Source organism: Neopelma chrysocephalum, unplaced genomic scaffold (assembly GCF_003984885.1).
Source record: "Neopelma chrysocephalum unplaced genomic scaffold, ASM398488v2 Primary Assembly neopelma1_43, whole genome shotgun sequence".
NCBI lineage: Eukaryota > Metazoa > Chordata > Aves > Passeriformes > Pipridae > Neopelma > Neopelma chrysocephalum.
Window position 1 is genome coordinate 8,198,831 of NW_020897702.1, and position 21,879 is coordinate 8,220,709.

At 40.4% G+C, this 21,879-nt stretch overlaps 1 protein-coding gene across 6 annotated transcripts; it reads left to right on the plus strand.

Moving 5' to 3' along the window:
* Positions 1–1,531: 1,531 nt before the first annotated feature.
* Positions 1,532–21,023, plus strand: CENPJ (centromere protein J). Of its 6 annotated transcripts, none has more exons than XM_027677238.1 (17): positions 1,532–1,627; positions 3,133–3,639; positions 5,515–5,638; positions 6,445–6,741; positions 7,339–7,483; positions 9,763–9,868; positions 10,016–11,633; positions 14,323–14,455; positions 15,241–15,406; positions 16,453–16,692; positions 17,293–17,392; positions 18,557–18,654; positions 19,367–19,465; positions 19,578–19,718; positions 19,843–19,927; positions 20,020–20,140; positions 20,688–21,023. In XM_027677238.1, the coding sequence occupies exons 2-17, from the start codon at positions 3,262–3,264 to the stop codon at positions 20,878–20,880; spliced, it is 4,044 nt and encodes a 1,347-aa protein (XP_027533039.1). In that variant the 5' UTR covers positions 1,532–1,627; positions 3,133–3,261; the 3' UTR covers positions 20,881–21,023. The 6 variants fall into 6 exon arrangements, with proteins under 6 accessions (XP_027533039.1, XP_027533042.1, XP_027533043.1 ...); XM_027677241.1 differs by having other exon boundaries at positions 18,557–18,651; XM_027677242.1 differs by having other exon boundaries at positions 7,429–7,483.
* The last annotated feature ends 856 nt before the right edge of the window (positions 21,024–21,879 follow it).

The following is a 21,879-nucleotide window of genomic DNA, read 5'->3' on the forward strand; positions in this document are numbered from 1 at the left end:
TCCTTGTGGGTCCCTTACAACTCAGAATACTCTGTGATTCTACGAACTGTGAAATACCTGACAGAGAGCAGGAATCTGAGTTAAAACCTGTTCAAAGCCTTCCCCAGAAGCTTTTCTCTCCCTTCAGTGAGGAAGATTCTCCCTATTCTCTTTTAGTGTTGATTAATGCCATCACTAGATAGTAGCCTCTCTTCTCCCATTTCCCTAGAGAACACTTCTTAAGAGAATACCCTAGAGAACTTCTTAAGGAATTTTAGCAGTGTTTCGTTGACAGTGTTTTTGAGTGGCAAAATTTCCAAAATTCAAAATCAGAATAAAATCCTACTGTATTTAATCTATGTATTTAGAATTGATTAACTGCCAATAAACACTTTTATAACTGGAATACTGTGTTGTTGCAGCATCAAATAAGGAAGTTACGCAAATTGGAACTGCTGAAGACTATCACTGGTTTAATTCTTACAATTTTAATTTATGTTGGTGGAGATCCATGAGGTCCCAATAGCCTCAAAAGGATTTCACACAAGCACACAAGCTTGTACTTCATGATCAAACCACAAACTCAACACCACTGTTAGCAATGGATTAGATTTTTAGCACAGAGAGGGAGCCAAAAATAATTTTTATCATCAAACAATAGACTATGAAAAATCCGTAGTCCTGAAAGGTAAATTTAAAAAAACCCAAAAACCAAACCACCCCTCTACTGTATTTTCCTACTAGAGATGTCAAAGGGATTGAATGTGATACTGTGCTTTAGAAAGCCAGGAGTACAAATCCTTCTATAGTCTAGCATAGTAGCTCATCACTCTTAACGCAGAGTCCAGTCTGAGTACAATCATGTAGACAGTATATTCCAAAACTTGCCAAACAAAAGTCCAGGAAAAATGATAGGAGGGAGGGCAGAAAGAGCCCTATGGGACTATTGTAAGAAACAGCAGAAATTAAAACTCGTAGTACACACCTGAAAGGGCTGCTCTGGGCTTGTACAACCCAGAGCTCGGTTTTGTACCTGCCCACAACTGTGGAACCAGGACATAGCCGGAGACATACCCCACGATTTTGGACCGTGATGCTCTATCCCCGCCTGGAGTTTAGAGGAAAACACTAATTTCGCTCAGTAAGAGCATGCCTAAAGCACAAAACGTCAGGGAGCCGGGGGTTGCTTTTTGCCCACTTATCTTTGCGTTCCTGCCGCTATTTCAAGTTTAAAATGTGTGAGTAGCCGCAGGAACAGCACGCTGGAAGTCTCACCTCGGCAGCTTCACCCCAGCAGCAGAGCTGCTTCACCCCGCTCCGCCCCCCAAAGGGCTGTCATCGGGGAGGACCTGAGAGTCACCCGGACCCGCGGAACGCCTTCGGGAGCCAGGAACAGTCTCAGCTCCGGAGCGAATCCCGCCGCCACTTCCCGCCCCGACATCCCTGGGCAGGAGCCGGGCAGAGCTGTCGCTGTTGATGCCTATTAACGGCCTCTTCTCCGCGGGGCTCTCGGGAGCTGTAGTCCAAAACCCCTGCCTTCCCGGCCCGCCGCCGGGCGGATTCACGGCCCTCGAACTACAGCTCCCAGCGTGCCGCGCGCCGGGGCGGTGCCCGCCTGTGGCGCCGGGAGGCTGTGCGATGGCGGCAGGTTTGTAATCGAAGGAGAGGGCTGGCGGCCGGGACGGCGCGGCTGCGGGACTACCGTGAGGAGCGGCGCCGGGGCTGGGGCTGCCGCCCCGCTACCTGCGAGGGGCCGCGGGTTGGAGCTGTCGCGGTGCGAGTGCTTAGGGGCCGGGGGAGCAGCGGGCGCTGTGGGAGCACTTAGGACGTCTTGTTTGAGGGCGGTATCCGTGTCCCTGAGGAAAGGAGGGCGCCGGGCCCGACTCCTCGGCTCGGCTGAGGAACGTGGCTGTGCTCGTGTCCCCACCGTCGACCTTTGCGGGGATTCCTTTGTCCCTCCTCTCCTTCCCGGTACGGGTCGGCCTGATCCCTGCCGGCTCCTCCGGTTGGCACCTCCGGAAGGTGCTGCTGCCGTGAACTTCTTGGGAAGGTTCAGACTGGCAGGCGGCCTCCAGAGGGTGTCCGAAAGGTGACGGGTAAAACAGACCGTGGACATTGAGGGCTTGAATTTGCCTCTGCAGGAATCTGCACCTCACTGGGAAACTTCCCGTAGCGTCACAAAACAGAAGGCAGTCGGAAAACATCTCAGTAAGGGAATTGCGCTGTTTCTCCCAGTCGTGCTTTCAAACTCTGGTTGGAAGCATAAGCCTTTTTACAGTAGGAAAATTAAGTGGGAGCTGGCATGAACTGATCCCTTGGGAACAAGGAAGCTTTATGAAGTTATTTCCTGATCAGCAGGACTGTTGAGCCTGGGCTGCTGTGGTTGCCTGTCCTTTGTCCCCTGGCCCCTTTCCTGTGTGTTCCCCCTGACACACCATATGCACAAGCAGAGAGTTACTTGCCCTGCGGCTAGTTTGAGATAGCAGGGCTGAGTGGCCCGGCTCCTGCTTGCCACACTGTCATCGACAGCAGTTCTGTCTCTTTTTCTTCCTAAGTGAGGAAGTCACTTTGAGTCTCCTCTCTACCTGAATTCATTCATGGTTTATGGCACTTTTAGGATATGTTGCAGTCTTCAAGCTTTCTTTTGGATGGATTAAAAAAAAAAAAGTTTTTGGGATAAAGAAGCTAACAGGGAGCACGGTTGTAGAGTTTCCATGAGAAACAAAGGAATACACAAAAATGATAGAGTTGAATTAAAATATATGTATTAAAATGTTTGTATTTAGACGGGCATATTTGAAACTTTGCATTAATATGAACGTCCTGTGGGGGAAATCTTTCAACTCATCATCTGTCTTCTTTTGTTGCAAGTGTTTAAAAGAAATTCTGAATCCTTCTCTGTACTACAGAAGAGAATATTGTACACATCATTGTAGTATCTGAAATGATATTAACTGCACTCAAATAAATAAGATGATTAAGAGTTGGATTATGTTTATATTCTGCACAGAAAGTGTTTGTTACTTCTTGTCCAAATGCTTTCTATTGATTGTGACGTATTTTTATAAATACACCAGGTTGGTTAAAAGAGAGTAACTCACTGGGAATCTGTTATTGTAGATTTCTTATTTTGTTTATCTGCTTAATTTTTAGGTGCTAAAAGTAGATAACTGTCCATACCAAGTACCTGGAACTTTGAAATTTATACTGTCCTAACCCTACATAATGTAATATTGTTATGTTAATGCTGATCAGCAAAGAAAGTGGAGTACCATTTACAAGATGCCAACTGTTGAAAATCCGAGTGGTGAACAGAACTTTATTGCACATTGGACGTTCAATAGTTCCCGTGCCGGAGTCTTATTAGATCCTAGTTTTACTGGTTTGAACTTCAAGAAAGAAAATTTGTTACCTGGACCTGAAAATATCACAGCTTTACCTGCCGAAGTGTTGCATCTTTCAGACACCTGTTCTGTAAGTGATGACTCCCTGTGTGAAGAGTCTGGCAGCTCTCATACACTTCAGCAATACAGCACTGGAACATCTTTTCCAGCAGCAGCATGTAATGTGAAAAGCTCTAAACCAGACTTTGTCTGTGGTGAAGTGGATGGTCAGAAAAAATCTGGTTACAGCGACCCACTTTTACAAAGGCTTGAACAGGTAAAAGTCCTAGAATTCCTTGACATACATCCATTAAGATTTAGTTTTTTCCTGCAGGTGATTTGTCATATCTGGAAGTAAGCAAACTCCTTGCAATGTATAGACCACAGCGAGCTTAAAGAGCAAGTCCTAAGTTACGGTTACGTGCACATAAAAGTTGTTGTCCTCCTCGTGATGTGCAGTTACAGACAGTCTAACTGCCCATTGTTTCCAGGTGGCGCAGGTTCCAGTTTAAAGCTAAATTGTTCTCAAAATCATTTTACCTTGAAAAGTGCACACAGTTTTACAATGTCCCATTGTTTCTTCACTTGAAACTGTGGAAATGGGGTGCTGGTCATTACAATGGTAGTATTTCACCACAGGTATTCACAACATGGTGAAGTTGCATGATCTTGTATCTGTAGCAACATCTTTTGTTAGTCCTCAAAGTAGGTGTGAACACTGATATACCTGGTTCCGTTTAAATGAAGAGAGATGTTAGTGTTGAATGTGTTGAATGTGTTCAATCAGGACAAAAAGATCTGGAATTATAGTGCTGTGATGTTACTTACCTTTTTTTTCTAATGCAAGAATGTCAGTTAATCTACTGTAAGTGTCTTTAGGTTGGCTTATAGCTCTTCCCGATTACTAGATACAAATTGTGTTAGCTGAAAGTGTTCAGCAGCACTTTAATAGATCTTACTGTTAAGGGTTAAGAACTCTCTTACCTCCTTGTCCACTCTGCCAGCAGCTACATCAGCACTAATCTCTGTGTCCTGTATTTTACATGGTAGGAAAATATTTATTCACTTTTTAAATATTGTCAGCAGTATCAGTCAGTGGCTAAATGACAAATATTAGCTGGTAATCGGTATCTTAAGTGCAATTTTTAAGTCTCCTGTCTTAGAAAGTTATTGACAATCCAAAACAAAAAAATAATCTGATGCTTGTCACAGCATGAGATTTTTTCAGTTTGGTTTTCTGAGGATATTATTATCAGAACAGGTATGATTAATTTAGTAAGTGAAGGGGTTGGAGATGAGACTCAGGTGATCTTTGGATCTTGATCATTAGCTCACAACTTCTACTTGCGTAGTGCCTTCTGTTTATACTGGGACTACAAGGGAAATTCAAGGGAATTTTTTCTTACATGTTGAACGACAGTTGTGGTCCAGTTGTTGATCTGTGGAAGGAATTCATCAGACCTTTCCTTTGGAGGAGCTGGAACTAGCACATATGTATGCATGGGAGATACAAAGATGGACACAGAGGCTCACCACCCATTGCTCTGGTTTGGTAGGGTACAGAATGCCCTGCCTTCATATGACCCTCAAAGTTGGTATTGAGGCAGGGCCAGGGACTCCTGGTACACAAGAAAATGAAGATTGGATTACTGAATTTAATCAGCAATTTAATTCTTTTTTTTCAAGTATCTTCATGAGTCTTAATGTTGCTCGGTGCTCTTTCCCCTTTCTTGTTCCTTTGCATCAGTATTGTTCACTGTAACTGAGACCTTGGAGAGAGGAAAGAAAAAAATCCACTTTTTCTAAAGCTTTAATTATTATGAAGTATTTAATACTTTAATAAAAACACAGCATAGTAGAAGTTGACATTGAAAGAGCAGGATTGAAATGTTTTTCCCATGCAGTAGAAATGAATGTTCTGATTTCTATTTTTTGCGGATTGGTCAATTAAAGACTAGTGGAACTGTTAATCGCGCAAAGTGGAAATAGCATGTGTATTCTTAGATAGAAAAATTCTTAATTTTCTCTATGTTACACTGGCCTAATGGAGCATCTTTAAAACAATAAATACCTGCTGTCTTGATGCTGCTAATCCTGTGGCACATTCTAAATAAACCTAGCCTCTAATACATTTATTTTTTTGTTTGAAAAGCTGAAGGAATTGCAACGACAGAAACAGGAACAGCTAAAGAAACAACAGATGGAGCAACTTCAATGGCTAATGGAAGAGCAGCAGAAGCTACTTAGCATGGTATCTGGCCAGGCAGCAGCTCTTGGTAAGTTGAGAAAAAAAGCACATGAAGTACTTTGAATAAACCAAAAAATTTAATCTTATTTTCCAGTTAAAATCTTAAAGCGTATTCTGTGTTCTTCTCTTAAGACTTGATTAGTCTTCGTCTTTGACTTGATTAGTCAAAGATAAATGCTGCATTGCTTCAGTGCCTGAAAAATTGAGTGCTGCTGTGGAAGGAATACCGTCCTGTTTTTATAAAATGCTAGCTGTAATTGTAACTTGATCAATATGCACTATGATGGGAGCCCTTGTTTTGAAGTACACATATTAATTATAAAGTGTAAAACAAAGTTACTTTCCTTTCTGATTAGCTGTTTCTCACAGTACTTTTGATTGCTTTAAACTTGCAGTGTAACCAAATGAAGTTCCCCAGTGTTTGTGTTCATGCCCATCGTGTTCAGGTAATGAACTGAACTAGACTAGAAAGCTGATCTGTATTTGAAAACAAACACTTGTAACCTGTATCAGTTTTCCAGTCTTGTTTGCTGTGTGTACAGAGAGGTGACAGTTCTTGGCTGGAAAAAGCTTTTAGAGTTGAGCAGTGGTATTTTCTTCTCTTGACAGTAGCAGTCCAACCTGATTTAAATGATTTTCTGAGACAATTAATTTAGGGCTTATCGTAGGACAACAAAAGCCAGATTGCCTAATCACTTGTTCTTGATCAGTAATGTAAGAATGGAGGCCAGGTGATCAATCTTGCTCCTCAGTGCCATTTCTTTTATCCTGTGGAACAGTAGTGTTGTAATACAAATACAATGACACAGCCATTTTTTTTCTTCTAATTTCAAGGCTATACTCTAACAGCTGAAAGTCAAAAGCTGAGACCTGGGCATTCATCAGGCTTAACAACTTTACACCAATTGCCATCATCTGGATATCAGAATATCTTTGAAGACAGAACTCATGCTCCGATTGTTGCTTCATATACACAAGACAATGATTCTTTACAAAAGTTAAACAACAAAGAATGCACCCCATCTTTGAAGAACAGTCTTTCAGAAGTGTCTGCCTGTGAAAAGCAAGGTCCATGTGTGCCTATGAAAAAGCCAAATTGTTTGAACAACAAGGAAGACAAATACATTACTGGTTAGTCATTTATTGAAAGATAAATTCTTTCTATAGAAAGATGGTGGTTTATTTTCTGCTTGTAGTTACCGAGCATAATTTTATACTGCTTATTTTGAAGATCTTCTGATTTTTGTTGGTTTACTTGATTTATTGGTTGGTTTACTGACAGCTTACAGACCTCAGAGTGTTCCTGTTGTTGTCCATGGGAGCTTTGTTAAAAGCAGTATGAGACAAAAATCAAATTCTTCTCAATTTATACATACGTATGTAGGAAACAGAAGCTTGATAAGAGCTTCTGTAGAGCAGACATCAAAATTTGTTCAGTTATTTTTTTAAGCCATGCATTAACAATAGCAAAGAAGATAAACAATCACAATGGATTATTTAAAGTCTGTGGAATTTTTTTAATGCATAATTGGATGTTCCCGTAAAAAGAAAGTGCAAATTCAAATAAAAATTAATTTGGAGAAATCTTAGGACTATTTTGTGTAGGAATTAAGATGACATAGCCATGAAGCTCCCTTCTGGTTTTAATCTGACCTGAATGCTGCTTAAAGTATGTCCTGAAAACTGATTTGTTGTTGGGACAAAAAGAAAATTCTGTTACTTTCATAGGTAAAAACATGTGGTGTCCAGAAAAAAAGACGGAACTATTAATGGAGAGTGAAGATAATCACATTGATTCTTTATGTGTGGGAATTGCAGTTCTTTCTGAAAATTCCAGCGGAGGTGAACATTCACGGACTAATACAGAGGAAAGGTAATTCAGACTGTGATTACGCAGTTCTTATCAAATAACACAAGTTTGGTTGAATTCTGAGTCCTGATTAGAAGAGTCTGATACTCTCAATTTGTGTAGCTTTCTCAACCAAGGATTCAATTTTTCTGGATACTGTGGTGACCTGTAATAAGAAAGGCTCTTGCTTGAAATTGCTTGTGCTGTAAAAGATGTGATGTTGTGTACTGGAGGAAGAGGTGTGTGTGCAACCTAGGGTAATGCCAGCTTAGAAGCATGTTTTATTACAGCTCAGTATATAAACAGTTATAATTATTGTTCCCAGTTTATTACAACCTCCTATCCACTGTTAGGTGCTGAAAGTAGTAACATGAAGGAGGAGCGCAAGGCTGTGACTTTTTTAGTCAGGAGTTAAGATTGTTTGAAGTGTTAAAGGCCAGGTTGGATGGAGCCCTGAGCAACCTGGTGTAGTGAAAAGTGTCTCTGCCCGTGGCACGAGGGTTGGAACTGAATGATCTTTAAGGTCCTTTCCAACCCAAACCATTTTGTGATTCTGTGAAATGTCTGTATATGTCTAAGAACTAATGACAGTGCTTGTGGCAGAAGCCTTCTCATGTATGTGGCCAGGTTTTGGTAGTGGGGGGCTACAGGGGTGGCTTCTGTGAGAAGCTGCTGGAAGCTTCCCCCATGTCTGGTAGAACCAATGCCATCTGGCTCCAGGATGGACCTGCCACTGGCCAAGGCCGAGCCCATCAGGGATGACAGTGACACCTCTGTGATAACATACTTAAGAAGAAATAAAGTTACTGTGCAGATGAAATTGAGGCCAGAGAAGAGCAGAGAACATGTGAACAACAGTATAAACACCAGGGCCAGTGGAGAAGGAGGGGCAGGAGGTGCTCCAGGCACCAGAGCTGAGGTTCCCCTCTAGCCTGTGGTAAAGACCATGGTGCAGCAGCTGTGCCCCTGCAGCCCATGGAGGTCCACAGGGGAGCAGAGATCCACCTACAGCCTGTGGAGGAGACCCATACTGGAGTAGGTGGATACCTGGAGGAGGCTGTGACCCTGTGGGAGGCCCGTTCTGGAGCAGGGTCCTGACAGGGACCTGCAGACCTGTAGAGAGAGGAGCCCATGCTAGAGCAGGTTTCCTGGTAGGACTTGTGACCCTCTAGGGAACCTAAGCTGGAGCAGCCTGTGCCTGAAGGAGTGCACCCTGTGGAAAAGTGACCCACGTGGCAGCAGTTTGTGAAGAACTGCCTGTGGGACTCACATTAGAGAAGTTTGTGAAGGACTGTCTCCTGTGGGAGGGACCCCACAGGGAGCAGGGGAAGGGTTTCTCTCTGTGAGCTGTAGCAGAAACAATCTGTGATGAACTGACCATAACCCCCATTCCCTGTCTCCCTGTGTTGTTGGGGGGAAGGGGGTAGAACTTGGGAAGGAGGGTGGGGTGGAGGAAGATGTTTTTAAGATTTCTTTTCTCATTATCCTGTTCTGATTCTGTTGGTAATAAATTTAATTAGTATCCACACTTTGAGTCTGTTTTACCTGTGTAAAACAGGTAAAACAGTATTTGGTGAGTGATCTCCCCTGGACCTTAACTCATCAACCCTTTGTTATATTTTCTCTCCCCTGTCCAGTTGCAGAGGGGAGTGATAGAGTGGCTTTGGTGGGTGCCTGGCATCCAACCACGTCAACCCACTTACAGTATGGTAAAAGATTTGTATATGGAGTTGATAGAATAACAGTAGTAGTTGGCATTGTTTTAAAGCTCATATATTATCAATATGTAGTAGTCACAACCCCAAAACGCAGCACCATATGGGCTGCTATGAAAACAGCTCACTGCATCCCAGCCAGACCCGACCCAATACTCCTGTGAAGGAGGAGGAGTATCAAAGGGGCAGATAGGGTAATGATCTTAGTAGCATTCCTGAGTGGGAAGGTGAGACTGTAGAGCTTGGCTGTGTGACTAAACTATGAGTGAAAGTTTGGTGATTTGGCCAAAAGAAAGGGTCATTAAGAAAAGCAGTGAAAGAAACCCAAAACCTGTATACAATATATTTTATATATGTGTATTAACTGTTGCAGGGGTTTGATAAACTATTTCTCGATAGATAAACACGTAGTGTTAAAATGCATTTCTCAGATTAACCTAATGACTGAAACACCTCATGATTTGTCATCTTTTATGCAATTACACCTTATGTCTTTGAATAGCAGTGATGTTAAACATATTTATTTTATATAGAATTATAAGAGTTGTTATAGGCTTATTTATATATTTTTTTCTTTAATTACACTAGACCTATTAAAGCTGCAATACATGAGAAGAAACAGACTTTTGAAGAATTCTTGGAAGAACAGATACAACTAGAAGAGCAGCGTCTGGAGCAAAACCAGAAGTTGCAGGTTATTTATTAATATTTTTAAAAACTTTATTCTTCTTTCTGTTTTGTGTCAAGATGTGATAGGTGCTTAAAAATGTGCAGGGTACATGCTGGTATTGAAAGCCAACATGTTGCATTTTGTGGTTTACTTTTCTTTACTCATTTTCAGGAGACAAATGGATCAGCTGTTCAAAAACCAGTGACCAAAAGACCCTTCCTGAAAAGAGGAGAAGGCTTAACAAGATTCACTAATGCCAAATCTAAAATTACAAAACACGGAGAAAACACCTCAAAACTTCAACAAAGGGCTGCAGATGACAGAAATGTTATTAAAGTGGACAGATCACAAACACAGAAGAAAACTATGCCTCCTGGCAAAGAACTGGTTTCTGAAAATTCTTTTGCAACATGTAAAAAATACAACCACCCCAATAAAGCAAAACATTGCCCTATTCAGAAGACGGTGGTACTCAGGAATCACAATGGAGAAAATATCTTGCCATTAGAAACAAAAATGCAATCAGGAAAAAATTATGATGGACAGATGAGAGATTATTACGCATCAGAAATTAATAACAAAACAGAAAATAAAGAGAACAGAGTAGAATTTGCTAAGTCTAATACTGGCAAAATCAAAAACAAATTGCCTGGCACAGAAAAGTCTCAGTTGTCTCAAGAGCTGGCCAGTGCCTTCTCTAATTCTAAACATACTATAGGTCACCCTGTAAAAGATTCAGAACTGTCTTTTGAAATTTCATTTCAGAATAAGCTGGAGAACTGGGAAAAAGAAAAAGAAAAAGAGACTCTAGAATTAGATGAGTTTTTGTTTCTAGAACAAGCTGCAGATGAATTATCTTTCTCAAGTAATTCCTCATTTGTGCAAAGGGTCTTGGATCGAGATCTGCAAACTTTAAAAGGCCATAGAATGTCTTCTACCCCTATAAAGGCAAAACAGCAGCAAGTAAAGGTGCTGGCTGTCGAACTCACAAATGAGAAAAATGAAAGGGCAGACTGCATAGCACAGGAAAATATACATAATAGCCTAGTTATGCACTCAGTCTCAAATTCAGGAGCAGATTCTAGAGTGAAGGATCCATTGAATAAAACAGACAATGTAATATTTTCAGCTGTGAAAACAGCTCCTGCTTTAAAAAGTAATCCCTGGATTGTAAATGAAGATAAGGGTGAGGGCAGTGGTGATACTGCTACAGATTCTGAGAGTAGATTTGAGGCCACATTGAAGCATGACAACAAGGATGCTAAGACATCCTTTGTGAGCCATAGAGAAAGTGATCCAGAATTTTTTGATTGTGGAAGTTCTGTTACAGACATCAGCAAAGAAAGCATAAATGGAGATGCTGACCTTGGCTTGTCAGACAAAGATTGCAGTGCACTGTCAAAGCAAAAGATTAGAAGAGCTACAGACAATCACAGAAGTGTGTCGTGTTTAAGGAGGAGTAAGTTTGAATTTGATGATGAAAGAACATGGAGTGATCTTGATGAAAATTATGTTAGCAGTGATTTACCTGAAAAATACACTAAAATACCTTCGCAGATGGACTTTCCCAGAAAGAATGATTCACCTGTCCCAGATAAAGCAATAAAGAGAAAAGTTGCCTCAAAGAAAGCAGATGAAATGTCCAAAGAGTCTGCAGCGGACAGTGATTCAAATGGACCTCCTGTATCAAACCTGATGATGAAACTGTTTCCTTCACTGAAACCGAAACAGAAGGCAGGCTGTCGCTTGGAACGTGAAACCAAATCGAATGTGGAACAGGATCCAGGAGGTGAGAGAACAGCAACTGGTAGGAAATGTTGAGGAGGACATATCTTACAAGTCTTTCCTTCTAGCGTTTAAGCTGCAACCTGACATTGCACCAAAGGGTGTAAGTAGACTTCTGCTGCAGGGAATGGCCTTATTCTCCCCTTACATCTCCTCTGGTTGCATGTCTGATGCCAGGTCTGATGATTATGCAGATTGCAGAATGACTATAATTTGTGAAAACATTTTTATTATTTGGTTTTTCTTTTATTCCCCTCTGGAGGCTAGTTTTTTGTCAGATCAGCTCATTGAAGTAACTTGATCTGGAGCTACTTGATCACTGTTTCTGAATAAAGGAAAGTATCAAAGGCAAGCCAAAAATGAAGTGGTACCTCCCTTTCCACCACAGTGTGCATTTACACTACAGTAGGTTAATGCTATGCACTGCTAGGTTAGCTTATTCCTCTTATAAAATACAAGAAAGTGGCAGCCCTATCCATATTATCAAAGTGTAGTATAGCATCTAGAGAATTCATGTGGAATATGGGAAATGTGGATTCATTTTTTTGCATTGCCCAAGTTGATTTCATCTATGTGGTTACAGTCTGTGGAGGACTGCCTCTAAAACTTCCTGTTGAAGCTGTTGTGTTTCTGCTATCATAAAACATGGAGTTGTTCAGTGAAAGCATGAAGGCGCAGCCTCCCATTTAAATCTTCTGTCTGTAAGGTTATGATCTTGGTTTCAAACTCTGCTCCAGTGAATGTTTAGGATTTTGTTTAGGTTTTTGTGATAAGCCAGTTGATGTAATCTTTTTGGATTTCAGAAAAGCTTTTGATACCATCTCTCCCAGTATCCTTCTGGACAAAATGTCCAGCACACAGCTAGCTAAACATGTCATGTGGTGGGTGAGCAATTGGCTCATGGGTACAGTGGGTTATAGTGAATGAGGTGACATCAGACTGGAGACCTCTCACCACTGGGGTTCTACAGGGCTCCATCTTAGGCCCTGTGCTCTTCAACATCTTCATAAATTACTTGGACATAGGACTTGAAGGTACACTGAGTAAATTTGCCAATGATACTAAATTGGCAGGAACTGTTGATTCCCTCGAAGGCAGGGAGGCCCTGCAGAGAGACCTCGACAAATTAGAGGACTGGGCAATCACCAACTGTATGAAGTTTAACAAGGGAAACTGCCGCATTCTGTACCTGGAATGGGGCAACCCTGGATATTTGTACAGGGGAATGAGATGCTGGAAAGCAGTGCCGCGAAAAGGGACCTGGGGGTCCTGGTTGATGGCAAGTTGAATATGAGTGAGCAGTGCCCTGGCAGCCAGGAGGGCCAACCGTGTCCTGTGGGGCATCAGGCAAAGCATCGCCAGCTGGTTGAGGGAGGAGATTGTCCCGCTCTGCTCTGCACTGGTGCAGCCTCACCTTGAATATTGTGTGCAGTTTGGGGCACCACAACACAAGCTATTAGAGAGTGTCCAAAGGAGGGCAACAAAGATGGTGAAGGGCCTTGAGGGGAAGCTGTATGAGGAGCGGCTGAGGTCACTTGGTCTGTTCAGCCTGGAGGAGACTGAAGAGAGACCTCTGTTGTCTACAACTTCCTTGTGAGAGGAAGAGGTGGGGCAGGCACTGATCTCTGTGGTGACCAGTGATAGAACCCAAGGGAATGGCCTGAAGTTGTGTCAGGGGAGGTTTAGGTTGGATACTGGGAATAGGTTCTTCACCCAGAGGGTTGTGGGGCACTGGAACAGGCTCCACATGGAAATAGTCACAGCACCAAGCCTGACAAAGTTCAAGAAATGTTTGGACAATGCTCTCAGGCACATGGTGTGATTTTTTGGATTGTCCTGTGCAGGGCTAGGAGTTGGACTCAATGATCCTTGTGGGTCCCTTCCAACTCAGAATATTCAATGATTCATAGGAAAGCTGCTACTTCTACTTATTGTTTTCTGGAGAATGGATTGTGTAGGGTTGTTTAAAGGTACCTGCTAGATGTTTGCAGGAAGAGGGGTAGGGGGTTTTTTACAGAATTTCAGACTATTTAAGGATGAACGAGGCAACTACCTACACTGCAACATCGATATTTAGGCTCTTCTGTTGCATACTGAGACTATTAAAACCCTGGGATTGTTAGGAAGGGACTGAACAGCAAACTGGGATGGCATAAAAGCCCACAAAAAACCTTCCTATTATCAGCCTCCGCAAGAGATTTCACATCAGTGTTGAGTGTGAGCAGATATTGTTGTAAGTAAAACTTGAAAAAACTTATAACCGTAAACTTTCCTACTTGATATACCTTTATATGGTGCATATATATAGTATGTACTTGTACATACACATTTACCATGTACATTCATTATACCCTTATGCCTTCATTTTATTTCTCTGGTTTGACGTGAAGCCCTTCACATCCAGTTCCAAATATACGTTAGTTCTATGAAGATGACCAATGTATTCAATACTTAAAAGTACTACAGGGATGATAGATCTACTCAATATTTGAGGTACTTCAGTAAATAGTACAGAATGCTTTAAAACGTTAACTTCTGTGTTATTTGAATAGTAGAAGAGTTTACAATATTACTACTGTCTCTAAAATACTTTTTTTTTTCTTTGTACAATTTGTAAGCTGGTATGTGATAATTGTTTTCTTCAGTCTTACTGATGCTGCTTAGATAACATGCATCTGGCTGTGCTTTGACAGGAAATACTGTTCCATCCCAGCTACTGAGAGAGAGACTCAATGAATTGGAAACTGAAATAGAGAGATTCCGAGCTGAAAACACAACTCTAAGTAAACTCCGTGAAGAAAGAGAGCAGGCCTTGGCAAATATCAGGTAATTTTTAAATGAAACATTTTGGTTGCATTCACTTACATAGTATGTTGCAGACTATCATGATGTCCAGTTAGTTACCAACAGCACAGGTAAACAATTCATGTGTATCAGTTACACTGGAGATTGGTCAAGAGACTTAGACAGAAATTATAGTATTAAGAACCCCTGCTAGATTAATATGGTATCATTAAAAGTTATGCTTGGGAGAATTTGTGTACTTTTGTTCGGAGGGATAACACAGTCCTAAACTGGTCTTGCAGAACTGATCTTCACACTAACATGACTGATGCTTTTGCTTTGGATTGGATGTTTGTACAAACTGAGAATCTTTTAATTTGTACTGGGGCATTTATAAGCAACATACAGAGTAGAATAATTGCCTCTGATGACTTAAATGTGGCACACCTGTTCCTACCACAGCCACTTCTGTTTGGAAACAGTATTGTGTCTTTGGCTGATGTTCATTTGTGACCTTCTGCTATTGGCAGACTCTTTTCCCTGGTACTTTTAGAGGAATGGAATATTTAGCCAAATATTTTCTAAATTCAGGATAACTTTTGTGACTAGAAGATATAAAAATATAAATTGTTGGACTTCAAACACTAACTGTGTGATAATTCTTACTCCTTAAATAAGTAATACCATTTATAGGCAAGTCTCCCTGGAGGTAATAGATGTTGGGTTGGAATCAATGACCACAAAATACTGTGTCTTCATTTTTTTTCTTAAAATCCAGATTTGAAGTAGATTTGGGCTAAAACAACAACTTTGTTTCATAATTATAGGAAAGAAATTGCAGACTTTGAGCAGCAGAAAGCCCAAGAACTGGCTGAAATAGAAGAATATAAAAAAAAGGAAATGAAAAAACTGCAAAAGGAGCGCAAAGTTTTTGAAAAATATACTGCAGAAGCTAGAGTAATTCCAGATAAAAAAGAACGTGATGAAATTCAGGTATAAGAACATATTATTCTTCTAGTCCACACAGGAACATGGAAATTCAATTAAAGGCAGTCAACAACTATGTTGTAACTTAGTTGAAAGCTTACAAGTGATTTCAAGATGGGAACTGGTAGCAGACATAGGTTAGTGGTGGACTTGGCAGTGCTGGGTTTACAGTTGGATTCCATGATCCTGAAGGTTTTTTCCAATCTAAATCATTCTAATTGAGGAAAAAAACTACAGTCTTCACAAGGTTGCTTGATGGTTTTAAGGCAAAAACTCCTAATAAGCAAATCTTTTTGTTACATTTCCACAGTAAAAACTGCTCATGACTGTGACATCTTCAACTTTGAAACAAAATTACCAAAGTTAAAATATTAAGTTGTAAGTTTTTATTCATGGTAGTGGATCAAAATGCAAACTAGAACTGCACAGGAGTTTTATTCTAACTGTTGTACAGTTGATGTAGTAATCTACAATTTTCAGAGTTAAATTTTTTATCTTCTGGTATCAGAGATGTAAGAAACAACATCTGTTTGTTCCTTCAGTGTCAGGATGTATCGTGTACAAGATGTACAGACAAGTCACATTAAGCACCACACAGGGATTTTCCTTGTCCTTCCCTACACATTTTCCTTACTTCAAAAGACTGAACTGGCTGTGCAGATTTACCTGTGTTTTGTGTGACTCTGTCCTCCCTTGTTTTCCTGTGCCAAGATTTTTGAAGGGCCCTGTCAAGGGTAGCCTTAAGGATTTAATGTTTCTATCTCAAGCTTATTTGTATTGGCCAATCGATTAAGTGTAAAGGATGCCAAGAGAGCAATAAAAACAATTCCTGTGATAGAAGTTGAGCTTATAAAGTTGGTAGTCTAAAGTAAATCTCTTTCAGGGAAGAAAACTTCTCCTGTCTTTCACCCTCTGCACCACTAAATTAACCTTACTTTTTTGCCACTCTTGTGCCTTTTTTGTGTGCTTGTATTTCTATTAGAAATTTAAAAAATATTTTGATATATTAAAAAATGAAAGCTCTTTAATTTTTAAATGTGCATTTTTCTAAGGCTTTAAAACAACAGATTGCAGAGTTACAGGAAGATATAAAACAAAAAGAGGCAAAATGGTCAACTACCCATCGACGCCTGAAAGATCAAATAGAAGCTTTAGTAAATGAGAATTTGGAGCTAAAAGAAGAAGTCAAAATTATGGAGAAGTTCCGTCTAGAAGCCTGGAAGAAAATAGAAGCTGCTGGAAGCAAAAGAAAACCAGAAAACTCTGCGATGGCTTTAAAAAGAGCAGAATCTGTACGTTATTAATCTTGGTGTTTTACATATATCTCTGTGAATACTCAGGGGTTTTGTGTCATATACTTGGATTCCAATAGCTACAGTTTAGCTGTTAAATTTACTAATGTGGGGACTACAATAGTGGTGACAGAGAATTGTGTTAATGTCACTTCTTTCCAAATGTGAATGTTCACAATGTGCAACATCCCTTTTGTTGAGGAACTCATCTTAGAAATTCAAAATTATGCAGTTATAAGAGAAAAATCATTGGTGGGGTCTAACCTGTGACCTTCTGCCCCTTAAGGATCAACCACAAAAAGCAAGGAGTTCACAACTGTCTAGAGCACTTACATTAAGTTTTGAAACTGTAACTATTATTCTGGATTGCTTGCACCAAATTAACATTCTGTAGTTGGTAGTGAGGGAGCAGGTGGAGGAAGAGCTCCAAAGTGCAGCTTGGGCTACATCACACAAGCCTTTCTGCTGACCAAGTCTCAAAAATGTATAGTTGGTGAAAAAAGCTTCCAGTAACTTTAATGTCATATGGTCAATAAATTTTGTTGATGCTGCATGAACAGTTTTATGTCACATAAACCACAGATACTCCCTTTCTTTTAGTGTCTACCAAATAGAGGCCCCAAAAGTCAAACTGCATCTCTGCTTCTTCCAGTACAGAAGTGCAGCAAAATGAATGGCAAAAGTTATTTGCAGGCAAAAGGTAAAAATGTTTTTCTGATCAGAGAATTCTGTTAAGTCTTTAAAGTAAAACTAATGTGAATTTTTGCTTTGTGGAGTGCATCACCACCTCAAAAGTAGACAGTGAGAGAAGTAATGGGCTTGAGCATAGGGTAGGATTCTGGAGAAAGCTGTGATGAGACCAATCTCAGAGTGAGAATGCTTCTGGTCATTTTTGGTGGTCCGGAGCATAGCAGAAGCTGTTTTCTGTAATCCAAAATGGCATTCATCATTTGTGTTCTCCAAGCTGTTGATTAGATCACAGAATCATAGAATAGTTTGGGTTGGAAGAGACCTCAAATATCATCTAGTTCCACCACCTGGCCATGGGCAGGGACACCTTCCAGTAGACCAGGTTGCTCAAAGCCCCATCCGACCTGGCCTTGAACACTTCCAGGGGTGGGGCATCCACAGCTTCTCTGGGCAACCTGTTCCAGTGTCTCACCACCCTCCCAGTGAAGAATTTCTTCCTAACTTCTACATGACTGTGTTGAGAGCATCGGAACTGCTGTGTCTCTTCTGAATCTTCTGTTATCAGGATCTATAATCATATGGGCAATGCTGTAGCAGGTGTTCCTTGTTCACATTTAGGAGTAAAGCCTGTTTGCCTTCCTAATGAATAATCACATATGGAAAGTAACTGCAGGGTATTTTTTGACACTTCTGACAGCTCAACCAACCATCGTGTTATATGTTAGAGGAGTATGTTCCAGAATTGGAGGTGTTTTTATTTTGGTAATTTGACAGGAGAGACATGGGAAAAGTATGCTGATCAGTTTCTGTGAAAAAGGTTGTATTAATCTTATTTTATTCATTACAAGGTGTAACTAAAAATGTTGTCTAAATTCCTGGGGGGAGGGGAGGGAATCCTTTGTAAATCTACAGAGATGAAATAGGAGAAGAAAGTGTGTTTATGCCTATTGCAATGATTCTTCAGTTGTAGATTCTTGCTGACACAAGAAGCAATGGTAGTGACCGATTCTTTTATTGGCACATGCTGATTCTTTTAATAAATATGCTGCTTTCAGTTACTACTGAACTTACGAAATGTAGGTGTCCTGTACAACTTGACCTCATATATAATTGTAACACTTAAACCATACTTTAATTTCAGTGTCCAATTTAACTGTTACATGTATCTGAGTAGGAAAACTTTCTAGAACACCTGCATCAGGACCTGCTAACGACAGAAGCAACTCTGAGACAATGACAGCAGTAGAAGATTCTTCTAAGACTTTTATGGTAGTAAGTCCTGTGTCTTGATTTGATTTTTAAGGGGGAGGAAAAAGCCTAAAAGAAAATGTTATTTGTATTTAAATGAGTATGTGGAGGGTGACTGATAAGACTGTTGACTCACCTTCTTATGTTCTTCAACTTTTACGGTCATACCAGAAAATGGCTAGTCAATGAAGAGTATACTAGCACTAGTCAATGAAGAGTGTTTTATCTTTATCTAGTAGGTGCATTATTCTTTGGCTCAGGAAAGAAAATAAACTAATAATCTCCTGCTCTTTTGAAGTTTGCAAAATGTTTTATCCTTTAAGAAAGTTAAAAAAGATGGGTGTTTATACGCTCCATGTAGGGCAACTGTGCAAGGATCTTGTAAGTAGTTGAATTTATTCTTACATTAATTGCTATAAGTAACATTCAGGCTTTATGGAACTTCATAATTTCATACCTTAATGTGGATCTCTTAAGGAAACTAAGCACCATGCTACAACACACCACTGAATTCCACTTTAGTCCAGACTACAGCTGACCAGGGTCAACCAATTATTGCTGAGTCTCAGTCTGTTTTACCACTTGAATTATACTAGGAGTTGCTTAAACTCCAGGTTGTGTTTATGCCTTCCCACACTTGTCTTCCTCCCACAATGCTCCTTGTTTCCTAAAGTACCTGTCAGCCTGGGAAAAAAAAATGTAAAAAAGCTAAATCAAGCTTTGTATGTCATCTCAGGACATCTCTCCTAATGAAGCTCATGTGTCACTACCATCTGGTCCTGCATATATGGGTGGTGAAGAGATAGAGAGAGAAACTGCTTATCCTGATGGAAAGGTAAAATAAGAGCTTGGCACTCTGAAATTCAGGAAGACAGCTGTTGTGAATGATGAATGACAACATAAAGTGGGATGGCTCAATACTGACCTCTCTGCAATGTGTTCATCAGGTTGAGCAAGTTTTGAAAAATGGCTGTCACCTTGTATTTTTTCCCAATGGAACATGGAAAAAAGTGGGTTCTGATGGAAAGACTGTAACTATAACCTTCTTCAATGGGGATGTGAAGCAAGTTATGCCTGATCAAACGGTGGTATGTATCCTGCATCCTCAGCCTTTTTCAATAAATATTTATTAAATAAACACTTATTAAATACATGTACACATGTACTTTAAATTTCTCACTAGTTACGTTAAAGCTGAACTGTTTTCTGCAGATTTATTATTATGCTGATGCTAAGACTACACATACTACATACTCTGATGGCTTAGAGGTCTTGCAGTTTTCAAATGGACAAATAGGTAAAAAAAAACCCAACCCGCCTGTCAGAATTAATGCCCATAGATATCTATGTATTTGTGTAATAAGCATCTTGTCTCAAAATACATTTCAGAGAAGCATTATCCTGATGGCAAAAAGGAAATTACCTTCCCTGATCAAACTATTAAGAACTTATTTACAGACGGACAAGAAGAAAGTATCCTTCCAGACGGTACCATTGTTCGTGTTCAGCCGTAAGCTTTCCCTTCTTGGGTCCCCTGGCCTGGGGATGGGACAGGGGCACTATATGGTGACAGATCTAGTTCTACCAGTTTACATTTGAATGTACTGTACTGTGAACATTTACTTACTGCTTGAGTTTTGGGCTTTTCTTTTGGTAGCCTGGATGAGAAAGACTGAATGCCTGAGTGTATTGTCCTGACCTGGGAGACTTTTCTGATTTGTATGTAATTCTAGAAAACACAGGAGAACATGACTAGGAAGTGGGTCTGACTAACAGTGCTCAAAACATCAAGTTTTAAACTTTTCTTGGAGTGTTGCAGCAACGGATTTAGTGCAGAGAAAGAGCAGTAGAGGCTCACAAGAAGCCATGTCAGTTTTGCCGAAACAGATTTTTGAGTATGACCACCTGCAATGATATTTAACCGATTTTCCCACAAATACTGTATTTCTTACTATCTTCCTTTATTTAGGCTTGCACAATTGCTGTTCTGAGATTAATCTTAAGCCTATGTATGATCCTTACAAAGTATTGGTTGTTTTTTTTCCCCTTTAATGCAGAGATGGAAGCAAAACTATAGAGTTCAATAATGGCCAGAGAGAACTACATACATCACAGTTTAAGAGACGGGAATACCCAGATGGTTCTGTCAAGACTGTGTACATGAATGGACAGCAGGAAACAAAGTATGGCTCTGGGAGAGTCAGAGTAAAGGACAAGGATGGAAATATTATCATGGACACTAAGTTGTAGGCAATGTCAAAACTGCTGAAGTGTTAAGACATCAGCAAAAATAATGTACATTTCTGTAAACAAGAAGCAAAACCCCTTTAAGCTTGTTGTGTATATACTGTTTATAGTTTTTACAAAATAAATTTATTTTTAAGTGAGTGCTACAACATCAGTGTTGCCAATTTTTTTTCCCATTCCAACTTTTAAGGAGCAGTTTATTGATTCAGTATTCTGGCATGTGTGGTTTAAAGGCTGTTTTTTAAAATCAGCTGTCAGTGGAAATCTAACAGCTGTAGATTACCTTATTTTAGACATCTAAGAGAAGATTCCTCAATCCAAGTCATGCTGTTTTAACCCCTGCTGTGGTGAAATACAGCAGGTGGCCGAGCCTGGGTGTCAGTTTACTTACTGCTTGACTTAAAAGAGTAAATGAATGGCAGCACTCCTTTTCAGTCAGCCTTTGGCTATTCGTTTTCCTTCGTAATATTATTTTTTTTTCATCTCTCAGTTAGGAGGCAACAGCATTTGCAGACCACAAAATCTGTTCTATAAACTGCTCATCTATATTTGTAAGGCTAGGACAGGTTGAGACTGGGGGACAAGTTAATTCTCCAAGCTACTCAGAAACACCAGAAAATTAACAAAGGTCATCTCATCCAGTTCTCCCACCTCACAGATGTTTTTAAGCTGACTTGTCTTAAAATTCTGCAGTACTTACTCTAGAAAAGGGTTGCTGCCAGGCTGGCTGCTCCAATTCCATTTCTGTGGATAGTGAAAAATTCATTTCATTCTCTTGCACAGTAGAAGGTATTCACTTACTTCACCTTGTCCCTTCTGCTCCCCCTCCCTTTTCTCCTCAGTGAAAGCAAGCTCCGTCCTTACTTTGTCTATGCCATTTTGTACTCATGGGGAAGCAGTGAGAACTGCTTGTCTAACCTGGCAAGCTGCCTTCACAGCACACCTAGGCACCACTGCTAAGGTCAGCTTTGTACCCTTGCTTTCATGGGAGCTTGAGGATAG